The sequence below is a fragment of the Staurois parvus genome, unplaced genomic scaffold, assembly GCF_062004578.1.
Source record: "Staurois parvus isolate SC_StPar_1 unplaced genomic scaffold, SC_StPar_1.0 ptg001010l, whole genome shotgun sequence".
Classification (NCBI taxonomy): Eukaryota; Metazoa; Chordata; class Amphibia; order Anura; family Ranidae; genus Staurois; species Staurois parvus.
The window spans coordinates 140446-155472 of NW_028318806.1; the positions used below are offsets into that span (position 1 = coordinate 140446).

A 15027-nucleotide genomic window follows, 5' to 3' on the forward strand; every position below is an offset into this window, starting at 1 on the left:
GAGCTCTGCTGATACTGGTTAGTGCTTAGACCCCGCACCTCAGGTGAGCCTACGTCATCTGTCATGGTGACCTGCCTGTATACCTATCCTGTTGGTTGGTCTTCTTCTATAAATACTGGTCTCTGAGCCTGAGCTCTGACCAGCACAGAAAAATCTGACCCAAACATGGAGGCCGCTATAGCCTACCAAGAAAAATGTTCCGAACTGGAAAGTGTAGTAAAGGGGCAACAGGAGGAAATCCATGACTGCAAAGATGATTGCTGGGCATATGTTCCCATGATGTTGCTAACACAGGCATGCCTCTGTCATGATGAGTGATAGAGGGGGTGGGGACCCTCGTCCTATAATCCCCTCATCACTGTCCCTCCTATAAAAGACAGTTCTGGTTGTTTCCTCACTCTCTGACTAAGGTCCATGAATAAAGAAATGACCTGGTAGGAGATCAGAGGAGCCATTTCCTAGTTCCCTTGAGGGTGGAATTGTAAGCTCCTCAGAGACCAAGCTGCCTGATGTGGGCGGAGTCCTGGTTTGGGGAAACCAATCAGCTCCTGTCTAGTAATCTTTGTCTTTGTATTTTAGTCCATGGCCGGGAGATGAGGAAAACCTCCGAGGATTGTCTCACTTTGTCTCCAGACTGGAAAGTAGAAGATGAGGACATCACACAGTATAGTCCAGGAGAAAACCCGGCTCCCTCCAATGTCCATCCGGCACCACCCAGTGTAGATGGACCATCAGATTCCTTCTATCCTGAGGAACCTCAGACTGTGCGGGACCGGGCCGGCCTTCCAACAGGGAAGAGCTTCTCCTGTACTGAGTGTGGGAAGGGTTTCTGTTCTAAATACAAACTTAATGTGCATAAAAGATCTCACACGGGGGAGAAGCCGTATTCCTGTCCTGAGTGCGGGAAATGTTTTTCAAGGAAGACCCGTCTTTACACACATCAGAGATCTCACACGGGAGAGAAGCTGCATTCCTGTCCTGAGTGTGGGAAAAGTTTTTCACAGAAGTCCAGTCTTTGCACACATCAGAGATCTCACACCGGGGAGAAGCCATATTCCTGTCCTGAGTGTGGAAAGTGTTTTTCAGATAAGTCCAATCTTTACACACATCAGAGATCTCACACAGGGGAGAAGCCTTATTTCTGTCCTGAGTGCGGGAAATGTTTTACAAAGTCTTCCAATCTTTACACACATCAGCGATCTCACACAGGGGAGAAGCCGTACTGCTGTCCTGAGTGTGGGAAATGTTTTTCACAGACGTCCAGTCTTCATAAACATCAAAGATCTCACACGGGAGAGAAGCCACTTTCCTGTCCTGAGTGAGGGAAATGTTCCTCACTGAAGTCCTGTCTTCCTGTACATCAGGTGTCCCACACAACCCTGGAGGTATATTAGTGCCTTGAGTGCGGGAAATGTCTTCTAGATGAATGTTGCTGGACATCCCAGCTCTCATGTGGGGAAGAAGCACACCCTGATATACACCTCAGATATACTCCATGGCTGATCTTCATCATGGAAGAAACAGTTCATAAGGAGATCAGAGGTCCCCAAAGACATGGATGAAGTGTGGGACCGGGTTGGCCATTGATAGCAGGAGAAGAATAAAAATGGAGTCCTGCCCTGTGATTGGCTGAGTACATTTTGTGGTGGGAGATTTCACAAACACTTGGAGGTCTTTTTAAAAAAAAATGGTTCTACCTCCTGTATACCGGACACTTCCACCCCCTTCCTGCCCAGGCCGACTGGTAACTATCAGCGCTCTCACACTTTGAATGACAATTACACAGTCATGCAACATTGTACCCAAATTATATTTTTGTAATTTTTTCACACTAATAGATATTTATTTTGGTGGTAATTAAACACCACTTTTTACCATTTCTGCTTGTTTCTTGTTTTTACAAATAAATGGTCTTTCCTTATAAATGTAGACAAAGGTGTATTCTGTGCATTTCTTGGGTACAATAACCCCAATCAGTGTCTATGATTCAGTGTGTAGGAGAGTTATAGAGTCTAGTAGAGAAACAATCTCCTGCGCCACAATATAAATGTAGATAATTTAAGCAGCCTGTATTAAAGGTGCCACAGCCACAGCACCAAAATCATCAACTAAAGTATATAAACCAATTAATACGGCGCTATACTAACAAACAAGCGATACAATAAGAATAAACACATAAAACTGACATTAGTGTAGGGTGAGGTGGACGGCTATGAGAGTATCATGCATTAGAGTGACAGGAAACATATGGTGAATATTGTCCTTAGTGAATCACACAGACTTCATGCAGGTGTGAGCTGCAATGTGCCAATCCTCTAAGGCTGGGGTGCCCCCTCACCTTCCTGCTCAGGCCCCCAGGGACCAAAGAGCCTTGGGTAGTAACTGTAATATTCCTCCAGATAACAGGTGGATCCCTCTGGCAGTAATGATGTAACTCACTCCTCCTGGTTAGCCTCAGCACTAGATGGTAAGCCTCAGCAATCGTTGGTATCCGTGGTGTCTCTCCGGTAATGGCTCTCCAATACGGTCACCAGTGAGGCAAGAGAGACTTATATAGTGTAAAACCTTTTATTTATTTTTAAAAGAAACTAAGAGCCTACTTACACAGATCTTCAGACAAGCAAGCCTTTACACCACTCCAAGGGTGTACTGTATTCGGAAAACGGAGCACCAAGATGGCGCCCACGCCGGATATGACGTCAGGCCGTCGATCGTAAGAAGCTCCTCCCACTGGCGTATCTACGCGTTACGTCACTCAAACACGTGACTTCGTCAGGATATACGCCTACTACTGGTGGAGCTTAATTTATTTGGTCGATTAGCCAATCAGCATTTCTACTAGGCGGTGCCAGCCGCCATTAAGGTGAAGTACAATACCGAAGACGATCTTCTGTATGCATTTGCGGCAATACGTACATTCAATACCGGAGTTGGTGGCCATAACAATATTGATTAAAATAATTAGGATGCATAATGATGCATAATGTATAAAAGGTGATAAAATGTGAATATAGATAAAAATAAAAGTAAAAATAGGTTGTCTTAGTGGGTAAGGTGCAAGCTCCAATCACAGGGCTAAGCACCCTAAGGTGGCACTCTACACATATCGACCGCCATACAGTACCACAAGGGAGAAAACATATATTGCCAATTGGATATGTGGGATCTATTATAAATCCAAAGACCCCCGCATTGTATGGTAATACATACTAGGTTAAAGTAAAAATAAATGAGTATAACCGAAAAATGCCACAAAGGCCCATTTATACAGTACACCATAGAGATGGTTACTATACATAGCATGTAAATATTGGACAAGCGATGGAAGGCCTAATACAGAGTGTGAAAAGTAACTAATGGGGGGTGATAGAAACCTGATTAGAAATTGCTGATGAAGCAATTCAGGTCGAATTCAACATTGAGGCCCCTAGGGGCTTGTGACCTCATAGGAAAATCCATTTGGATTCCATTTGGCTAATAGATCTAACTTTGTTACTCCCCCTCCAGTGCCTTTTATATTTCTCTATTCCCCAGAATTTGAGTTTAGAGGGGTCGTTATGATGATGGGTAGCGAAATGCCTGGGAACACTATGTTTGGTATGGCCCTTTTTAATATTTTGTATATGTTCCCTAATCCTCTTCCACATGGGCCTCTTAGTTCTTCCTATGTATTGTAACCCAGGCTCCATCAAGGGGGGTGCGTACAGGGGTGGGCAGAGGGCTGCTGTCTCTTACCTGGCTCCCACGATGATCCATCCAGGAAGCGCTGCTCCTTCCGTCACTCCGGCCACTCCCTCACTCCTGCCGCTCGGCTCTGCCTCCTCACCGGTGATTGGCCGCCAGAACTGTAGCTCAGGAAAGGTACACAGGCGGCCAATCACGGGCGAGGAGGCGGAGCTGAGCGGACCCGCGAAAATCGAGTGAGGGAAAAGCCGGTAAGTGTGCAGTGCAGAGGTGCTGCTGCAACCACATATGCTGGCTGCAGCAGCACCATACTGCAACAGGGGTCAGCAAGTGTCATTGGTGTCAGTGGGAGGAATAGTGCCGCATCATTGGTGTCACTGATACTAATGATGGGGCATTATTCCTCCCACTGACACCAACGATGGGGCACTATTCCTCCCACTGACACCAATGATGGGGCACTATTCCTCCCACTGACACCAATGATGGGGCGCTATTCCTCCCACTGACACCAACGATGGGGCACTATTCCTCCCACTGACACCAATGATGGGGCACTATTCCTCCCACTGACACCAACGATGGGGCACTATTCCTCCCACTGACACCAATGATGGGGCACTATTCCTGCCACTGATACTAATGATGGGGCATTATTCCTCCCACTGACACCAATGATGGGGCACTATTCCTCCCACTGACACCAATGATAGGGCACTATTCCACTGACACCAATGATGGGGCACTATTCCTCCCACTGACACCAATGATGGGGCACTATTCCTCCCACTGACACCAATGATGGGGCACTATTCCTCCCACTGATACCAATGATGGGGCACTATTCCTCCCACTGACACCAATGATGGGGCACTATTCCTCCCACTGACACCAATGATGGGGCATTATTCCTCCCACTGACACCAATGATGGGGCACTATTCCTCCCACTGATACTAATGATGGGGCACTATTCCTCCCACTGACACCAATGATGGGGCACTATTCCTCCCACTGACACTAATGATGGGGCACTATTCCTCCCACTGACACCAATGATGGGGCACTATTCCTACTTATAACAATTTTATAGACAAATGATACTATTTACTGTCGCGCGGGGGGCGCAAAATGTTTTCTTCTTCCTAGGGGGGGGCATGACAGAAAATAATTGAGAAGCACTGCTTTAAGCAATGAAAAATAACTGCCCCTTTAAAAACTGTACTATTAGAATTTTTTTCCCACTGATTCATGTCCATCAGGGCAGCACCCGAGTCCCCATACCACTTTTATTGCTAACACCTAGCATATAATCCTTCTAAATGGGCACTTTTGAATTTTCAAGTTTGAGTCCCATAGGTTCGATGTTGGCGGCAAACGTTTGGTCTGTTCGAATGTTCTACCATGAACTGAACCGGAGGGTGTTCAGCCCATCACTAGTGATACACTAGAAGTGCAGAGAGAGAGCACACAGAGCAGATCACACAAAACCCGACATACGGGGGTATATTGGGGAATGTGAGGGCACAGTATGGATAACAAGACACAGCACAACAAAATAGTCCACCAGGTAGCAATGTAATACCACATAGATAGTCCATGTAGGATGGCCAAGCAAAATGGAGAACCAGTACACCAGGCCACCAGACGGTATGGCAAGGGGAATGTACCCAGCCCACAGGGTGAATACAGCATAGCAGTGGTTAAGTCCAGCACACTAGGCAGGGATCTAGGCGGACCAGGGTAGGATGTAGCAAGGGTCAAATCCAGCTGATACAGCAGGGATCCGGGCAGACAAGTGGTTGAGTCCAGCACAGGGCAGGGATCTGGGCAGACAAGTGGTTGAGTCCAGCACAGGGCAGGGATCTGGGCAGACATGTGGTTGAGTCCAGCACAGGGCAGGGATCTGGGCAGACAAGTGGTTGAGTCCAGCACATGGCAGGGATCTGGGCAGACAAGTGGTTGAGTCCAGCACAGGGCAGGGATCTGGGCAGACATGTGGTTGAGTCCAGCACAGGGCAGGGATCTGGGCAGACAAGTGGTTGAATCCAGCACAGGGCAGGGATCTGGGCAGACATGTGGTTGAGTCCAGCACAGGGCAGGGATCTGGGCAGACAAGTGGTTGAGTCCAGCACAGGGCAGGGATCTGGACAGACATGTGGTTGAGTCCAGCACAGGGCAGGGATCTGGGCAGACAAGTGGTTGAGTCCAGCACAGGGCAGGGATCTGGGCAGACATGTGGTTGAGTCCAGCACAGGGCAGGGATCTGGGCAGACAAGTGGTTTAGTCCAGCACAGGGCAGGGATCTGGGCAGACAAGTGGTTGAGTCCAGCACAGGGCAGGGATCTGGGCAGACAAGTGGTTGAGTCCAGCACAGGGCAGGGATCTGGGCAGACATGTGGTTGAGTCCAGCACAGGGCAGGGATCTGGGCAGACAAGTGGTTGAGTCCAGCACAGGGCAGGGATCTGGACAGACATGTGGTTGAGTCCAGCACAGGGCAGGGATCTGGGCAGACAAGTGGTTGAGTCCAGCACAGGGCATGGATCTGGACAGACAAGTGGTTTAGTCCAGCACAGGGCAGGGATCTGGGCAGACAAGTGGTTGAGTCCAGCACAGGGCAGGGACCTGGGCAGACATGTGGTTGAGTCCAGCACAGGGCAGGGATCTGGGCAGACATGTGGTTGAGTCCAGCACAGGGCAGGGATCTGGGCAGGCAAGTTGTTGAGTCCAGCACAGGGCAGGGATCTGGGCAGACAAGTGGTTTAGTCCAGCACAGGGCAGGGATCTGGGCAGACAAGTGGTTTAGTCCAGCACAGGGCTGGGATCTGGGCAGACATGTGGTTGAGTCCAGCACAGGACAGGGATCTGGACAGACAAGGGGCTAAGTCAGCACAGTATAGGGAACTGGACAGAAAAGTGGGGTGATTCAAGCACAGGGCAGAGACCAGGGCAGCATGGTATGGCACATCAAGGGTATAGACTGGCAAACTGCAGCAATCGGATCCAGCAGCCACTTAGTCCAGAGTCCAGGCACTATGAGGGATGAGCAGCAATAGACACAACATAGGTTCAGGGACTCACCAGTCAACAGAAGTCCAGGCAGCTTGGCAGGGAACAGGAGGTCTGGTGGGCAGAGGTTCTTCATATGCACATCATGGGTCCTCAGAAGGCTGTGTGTCCTGCCCCAGCATCTGGGCCACACAGACAGACGCTGCCAGAAGATCAGAGAGTAGAGCAGAGTCCCAGTGTCCAGGAAGCTATCTGTCTCAGCAATTCTGTGCACCAGGTAACCTCTTTCTAGGAAGACATGCAGCCCTCAGTCCTGTGTGTCCATCACAGAAGTAAACTCAGAAACGTCTGACCCTTTCTGCCAGCATAGGGTTATTATATTGTCCTTTGAGTTCAGCCAAGCCTTAAGCATCCAAACCTGCTGCTGGCCCATCTGGCTTTATCCAGCTACAGGACACAATGCTGTCTGTGCTTCAACAAACAACACACAAAAAAATATATATTTCTTCCCTCCGCTACAACCCCTGCCCCTTCCAAACATGTACCAGCAAGAGGCCTCAACATGCCTCTGCAAGGTACATGTCCCAGTTCAGCAGCAAAACTACAAAAGTATCCATGGGATGGCTTTTCATCTGAGGGCCACATGGTTATTAATGCTCTTTCCAGCAGGACATCACTTTGGGGTATGGAAGCGGTTGGCTTAGGGACACACTTGAAGTGCTGGGAGGATAATTTGATCCACTAACATTATCTCTACAGAGAGACTCTGGCTGCGGACAAACCGGTCACTGCCAGGCCAGCTGCCCTGTTAGAAAAAGACTCTCAGGTCCACCTCTCCCAAGCTGGTGCACTATGTGGATATGTACCAAGCTTCTGAAGAAATTCCACTCCAACCCCAGCCCTCTGGTCACCCTTGGACCACCCATGCTACAGATGTGGATAACCCAGGCATCTCCAGGCTAGATGCCCAAGGAACTTCACCCTCCCCAGAATCAAAACACCTGCCCTGATCCCAGTGTATTTCTGGTGCCAGAAGGAAAGAGCCTTTCACCATCTTAAAGTGAATTGATGCTTCCAACAACAACTGGTGCCCTTCTAGTTTATGGAGTCCAGCCACTTACCCCAAGATAAGGCAGCAGCAGTTACAGGAGCTCTGCATAGATGTACAAAAAGTCGTTGGTTTCTGTGATACAGGTGCTTTCCTGACCATCATTGATCCCTGTGAGGTGAATTCTACAGGGAATTTCTTCTGTTGGGGTAATGGCAGGACTTTCTTTTGACATTCTCCAAGGGAATGACCTGTGAGAATTTAATAGTCTGTTTCTAAGGACTGTGACCCAGAGCGCTAGGAGTAGAACACAAGTCTGGGACAGGCGTGATGCAAGATGCAAATTCATCACGGATCTACCCTATTAACTATGTAAAGGCTCAGGTCAATCCCACCAACACCCCAAGATTTAGGGGAGGACCTCTTGGTTTGGAAAACAGGTGGACACATAAAGGAAGAGCACCCCAGACTTGATGCTGTAGATGGAGACAGCGAGGTCACATGCAGGCTAATTGTCCCAAGAGTTGTAGGTAGAGGTCCAACTTTACAGTCACGGCTGGAAAACATCTCACAGCCGTCCTTCCGGGATGTCCGGAGTGCACTCCACTAGGTAAATGATAAGCTGACTTTGGCGTGCATGTGCGATAGCCCATCGGAGGCCCATCTCCATGACTACTCCAGCATGCTGTCGCCTCACTGCGGATGTGCGATAGCCCGTCGGAGGCCCATCTCCATGACTACTCCAGCATGCCGTCGCCTCACTGCGCATGTGCGATAGCCCGTCGGAGGCCCATCGCCATGACTACTCCAGCCTGCCATCGGCTCACTGCGCATGTGCGATAGCCCGTCGGAGGCCCATCTCCATGACTACTCCAGCCTGCCGCCGCCTCACTGCGCATGTGCGATAGCCCGTCGGAGGCCCATCTCCATGACTACTCCAGCGTGCCATCGCCTCATTGCACATGCGCCCCCACAGCCACGCACCTTTTGGCGTGCATTCCAATTCACCTCCAGAAGCTATATTTGGCAATGGCAGCACTTGATCTCCCTCTGCTGCCAGTATAGTAACACTACTCATGAATACTCCATACATCTAAAGACAAAGATCTGCCCAATGACAGCCCACACAAAGCAAGGACATTCTGGCTGCCATTGAAATGTATGTGTATACCTACTTTGTGTTCACATTTATCTCCATGGAAAGAAGCCAACAATTGAGGACCAGCAGGCTTTATCCAAAGGAATTATGTATTCAATTCATTCATTTTTACTTTTTATACATTGTGCTGATCCAACAATATTATCCCCATGAACCCCAATGCAGCATTCCCAATATGTCATTATTTATTATATGGGGATATATATATATACACAGACTATATGACCTCCTCATGTATATATTACACTGCCCTGCGTTTCTTACAGCTTTAATGCCGGTGAATGTTTCTAATGTCTCTTACTATACCTCCTGATGTGTAATGTATTGTTGCTTGTGTGAGCATGTTGTGATGTCACCTTTGTCCCGCCTCCTTTCCCGGGACTGCCCAACCCAAGTGGGAGGGTCCAACCTCTGTCCCAGGGTATATATAGAAGAGGATTGTCATTGCCAAGTCAGCTCTGATGAAGAAGGGACTCGAAACGCGTCAGCCTGACTCTGAGAAACTTCCCTCGTGTTTAGACTCGCGCTGGTCTCTGATTGGTCAAGTCTCATCAAGGACTTTACACGCTTGTTATACTTCTCTGTTTGTGAGGATATTTTCACATCCAATAAAATCACATTTTACTGAGGTAATGCACAAGGTTGGTGTGCTTTTTGTTTCGCTTTTCAGTATTGGTGGGGCTTCCCCAGCCTTGTTTAGAGCCGCACAACCTTTGATGCCTTGGTGGGGAAGTTCTTCAAGTTCCGGGTCCATCTATCCACCCTTGTTCTGGGCCATAGAGGGCAGGAGGGGTTGTTTTGTGTTTACACCCGCAGTACCATTACTCCAGTCACTTTCCGGGTTGTTACCACCCCCCATTATTATCACTGTCCCAGCCCTTTCCATCTGTGGGAGGAGCTGAGTCTCCACCTCCTCATTAACACTGGGAGGCCTATAACAAACTCCAATGATGACCTTTGTAGTACCGCCCCCCATGTGCAGTTCCACCCGTAATCCTTCAGCCTCATCACACTCTCCATCAACTAGGTCCTCTTTCACACTCGCTCTGAGATCACTTCTCACATAGAGACAGACTCCACCCCCTTTCCTATTTCCCCCGTCTCTCCGAAAGAGAACCTAGCCAGGAATATGAATGGCCCAGTCATGTGAGGAATGAAGCCAAGATTCAGCAATACCAATTCAATCCTAGTTCTCTTCATGCACCAAACCTTCCAACTCACCTATTGTGCTGGGCACACTTCTGGCATTGGGGAACAAACACTTTCATTCACTGACACCTTGTCCATTCACTGACACCTTGTCCATTCACCGACACCTTGTCCATTCACTAACACCTTGTACATTCACCGACACCTCCTTCATTCACTGACACCTTGTCCATTCACTGACACCTCCTTCATTCACTGACACCTTGTCCATTCACTGACACCTCCTTCATTCACTGACGCCTTGTTCATTCACCGACGCCTTGTTCACTCACCGACACCTTGTCCATTCACTTACACCTTGTCCATTCACTTACACCTTTGTACATTCACCGACACTTCACTCACTGACACCTTGTTCACACGGATTTTGAGCATTTTTTATTTTCATACAAATGGTACCAATTCCACTGGTTGTAACACCAACAAGTACTGACCTGTCTGATCTGTCTACCCCGTTAAAACTGAATTCTCCCTCCCCCCTCCATCCTAGTTTATATACTCCTCCAGCCTTCCCATAAACCCCTCCCCCAGCACAGCAGACCCCCTTCCATTTATATGCAGACCATCTCTAGCATATACAGTGAAGGAAATGTGTATTTGCTCCCAGGCTAATGTTGAATGTTCGCCCCTCACACAGAAATGATTGGTCTAACAATGGAATGTTCGCCCCTCACACAGAAATGATCGGTCTAACAATGGAATGTTCGGTGTAACACTGAGAGACAGAATACAACAACAAATTCAGCAGAAATGCGTCTAACAAATGATGACTGATCTGCCTGTTCATGAGGGAAAGAAGGATTTGATCCCCTTCACAAAACATGACTTAGTACTTGGTGGCCAATCCCTTGTTGGCAATCAGGTCATATGTTTCCGGGAGTTGGCCCCCAGGTTCGCACACATCTCAGGAGGGATTTTGGCCCACTCCTCTTGGCAGATCCTCTCCAAGTCATTAAGGTTTGGTGGCTGACATTTGGCAACTCAAAATTCCAGCTCCCTCCACAGATTTTCAATCGGATGAAGGTGTGGAGACTGGCTAGGCCACTCCAGGACCTTAATGTGCTTCTTCTTGAGCCGCTCCTTTGTTACCTTGGCCGTGTGTTTTGGGTCATTGTCATGCTGGAACACCCATCCACGACACATTTTCAATGCCTTGGCTGAGGGAAGAAGGTTCTCACCCAAGATTTGATGGTACATTGCCCCATCCATCGTCCCTTTGATGCGGTGCAGTTGTTCTGTCCCCTTAGCAGAAAAACACCCCCAAAGCAGAATGTTTTCACCACCATGTTTCACAGTTGGGATGGTGTTCTTGGGGTCATAGGCAGCATTCCTCCTCCTCCAAACACGGCGAGTTGAGTTGATGCCAAAGAGCTGGATTTTGGTCTCCTCTGACCACAACACTTCCCACCAGTCCTCCTCTGCATCATTCAGATGTTCAGTGGCAGACTTCAGACGGGCCTGGACATGGGCTTTCTTGAGCAGAGGGACCTTGCGGGCACTGCAGGATTTCAGTCCTTGTCGGCGTAGTGTGTTACCAATTGTTTTCTTGGTGACTGTGGTCCCAGCTGCCTGGAGATCATTGACAAGATCCTCACGTGTAGTTCTGGGATGATTCCTCACTGTTCTCATGATCATTGACACTCCACGAGGTGAGATCTTGCATGGTGCACCAGACCTAGGGAGACTGACACTTGTTTTGTGTTTCTTCCATTTGTGAATGATTGCACCAACTGTTGTCACCTTCTCACCAGGCTGCTTGGCCATAGTTTGGTAGCCCAGTCCAGCCTTGTGTAGGTCTACCATCTTGTCCCTGACATCCCTGGACAGCTCTTTGGTCTTTGCCATGGTGGAGAGTTTGGAATCTGATGGTTTGATTGCTCCTGTGGACAGGTGTCTTTTATACAGGTAACACAATGAGATTAGCAGCACTCCCTTTAAGAGACTGCTTCTAATCTCAGCTTGTTACCTGTATGAAAGACACCTGGGAGCCAGAAATCCTGCTGAATGATAGGGGATCAAATCCTTCTTTCCCTCATGAACATGCAAATCAGTCATCATTTGTTAGACGCATTTCTGCTGAATTTGTTGTTGTATTCTGTCTCTCAGTGTTACACCGAACATTCCATTGTTAGACCGATCATTTCTGTGTGAGGGGCGAACATTCAACATCAGAGGGGAGCAAATACACATTTCCTTCACTGTAGGCTGCACCCCAATGAAAAGTCAGCCCAGTGCTCTAGGCCAGCACTCCATTGTTATTCTTCTCCTGCCATCAATGACCAACCCGGTCCCACACTTCATCCATGTCTTTGGGGGCCTCTCATCTCCTTATGAACTGTTTCTTCCATGATGAAGATCAGCCATGGAGTATATCTGAAGTGTATATCAGGGTGTGCTTCTTCTCCACATGAGAGCTGGGATGTCCATCAACATTCATCTAGAAGACATTTCCTACACTAATACACCTCCAGGGTTGTGTGGAATCCATGATGTACATGAAGACAGGACTTCAGTGAGGAACATTTCCCTCACTCAGGACAGGAAAGTGGCTTCTCCCGCATGTGAGATCTCTGATGTTGGTAAAGATTGGACTTCTGTGAAAAACATTTCCCGCATTCAGGACAGGAATACGGCTTCTCTCCCGTGTGAGATCTCTGATGTCTGTAAAGATTGGACTTCTGTGAAAAACATTTCCCGCATTCAGAACAGGAATACGGCTTCTCCCCAGTGTGAGATCTCTGATGTGTGTGAAGCAAGACCTTGCATAAAAAACATTTCTCGCACTCTGGACAGGAATACAGCTTCTCCCCTGTGTGAAATCTCTGATGTCTGTGAAGATCAGTCTTCTGTGAAAAACATTTCCCGCACTCAGGACAGGAATACGGCTTCTCCCTCATGTGTGATCTCTTGTGTCTATGAAGACTGGACGTATCTGAAAAACATTTCCGGCACTCAGGACAGGAATACGGCTTCTCCCCCGTGTGAGTTCTCTGATGTATATGAAGATTGTACTTTTTTGAAAAACATTTCCCGCACTCAGGACAGAAAAATGGCTTCTCCCCCGTGTGTGATCGCTGATGTAAATGAAGTTTGGCTGTATCTGAAAAACATTTCCCGCACTCAGGACAGGAATTTGGCTTCTCCCCTGCGTGAGATTTCTGATGCATGTAAAGATTGCACTTCCTTGAAAAACATTTCCCACACTCAAAACATGAATACGGCTTCTCCCCCATGTGAAATCTCTGATGATTGTAAAGATAGGACTTCTGTGTAAAACATTTCCCACACTCAGGACAGGAATACGGCTTCTCCCCCGTGTGAGATCTCTGATGTTTATGAAGACTGGACTTGTCTGAAAAACATTTCCCACACTCAGGACAGGAATACGGCTTCTCCCCCGTGTGAGATCTCCGATGTTTATGAAGACTGGACTTGTCTGAAAAACATTTCCCACACTCAGGACAGGAATGTGGCTTCTCCCCCGTGTGAGATCTCCGATGTTTATGAAGACTGGACTTGTCTGAAAAACATTTCCCACACTCAGGACAGGAATGTGGCTTCTCACCTGTGTGAGATCTCTGATGTGTGTTAAGACTGGGCTTACTTGAATAACATTTCCCACACTCAGTACAGGAATACGGCTTCTCCCCCGTGTGAGATCTCTGATGTATGTGAAGACTGAACTTCCTTGAAAAACATTTCCCACACTCAGGACAGGAATACGGCTTCTCCCCCGTGTGAGATGTTTGATGTTTGGACAGACTGGACTTATCTAAAAAACATTTCCCGCACTCAGAACAGAAATATGGCTTCTCTCCCGTGTGAGATCTTTCATGCACATTAAGATGTGATTTATAATGGAAACCTTTCCCGCACTCAGTACAGGAGAACCTCTTCCCTGTTGGAAGGCCGGCCCGGTCCCGCACAGTCTGAGGTTCCTCAGGATACGAGGAATCCGATGGTCCATCTACACTGGGTGGTGCCGGATGGACATTGGAGGGAGCCGGGTTTTCTCCTGGACTATACTGGGTGATGTCCTCATCTTCTACTTTCCAGTCTGGAGACAAAGTGAGACAATCCTCAGAGGTTTTCATCATCTCCAGGCCATGGACTAAAATACAAAGACAAAGAGGATTACTAGACAGGAGCTGATTGGTTCCCCCAAACCAGGACTCCGCCCACATCAGGCAGCTTGGTCTCTGAGGAGCTTACAATTCCACCCTCAAGGGAACTAGGAAATGGCTCCTCTGATCTCCTACCAGGTCATTTCTTTATTCATGGACCTTAGTCAGAGAGTGAGGAAACAACCAGAACTGTCTTTTATAGGAGGGACAGTGATGAGGGGATTATAGGACGAGGGTCCCCACCCCCTCTATCACTCATCGCCATCTTCCCAACACAAGAAGTACTGCACTTCCCTATTTACTCCATGATTTAGTCATGAAGAACAGCGGGGCTGAGCCCCACCAGAGGTCAGAGAGTGAGGATGGGGGGAGAACAACCAAGATGAAGACTGGACTGATCCTGAAGACCACCATCATTGGGGTATTGACTCCTCCCTCATTATCACTTTCTGTTTAAGGGTCCAAAGTTGGAGGATGTTATCACATTATTATCACCATGTAAAAGTCTGTGCTCCAATCACATCATCCGATATAAAATGTCCATCTGGGAGGAATGTACAACATAGAGTATATAGTGCAGGGGTCAGGAGTATGTAATGTACAACATGGAGTATATAGTGCAGGGGTCAGGAGTATGTAATGTACAATTTAGAGTATATAGTGCAGGGGTCAGGAGTATGTAATGTACAACATAGAGTATATAGTGCAGGGGTCAGGCGTATGTAATGTACAACTTAGAGTATATAGTGCAGGGGTCAGGAGTATGTAATGTACAACATGGAGTATATAGTGCA

General features: G+C 48.0%; 1 protein-coding gene across 1 annotated transcript in view; it reads right to left on the reverse strand.

Annotated features, from left to right (window-relative positions):
* Nucleotides 1-15027, reverse strand: part of LOC149441250 (uncharacterized) — a 66426-nt gene that overhangs the window by 43035 nt on the left and 8364 nt on the right. Inside the window, exon 3 of the mRNA XM_089657568.1 lies at nt 12644-14220. Coding sequence (XP_089513694.1) covers nt 12644-14220 — 1577 coding nt within the window. The remainder of the gene's footprint in view (nt 1-12643; nt 14221-15027) is intronic.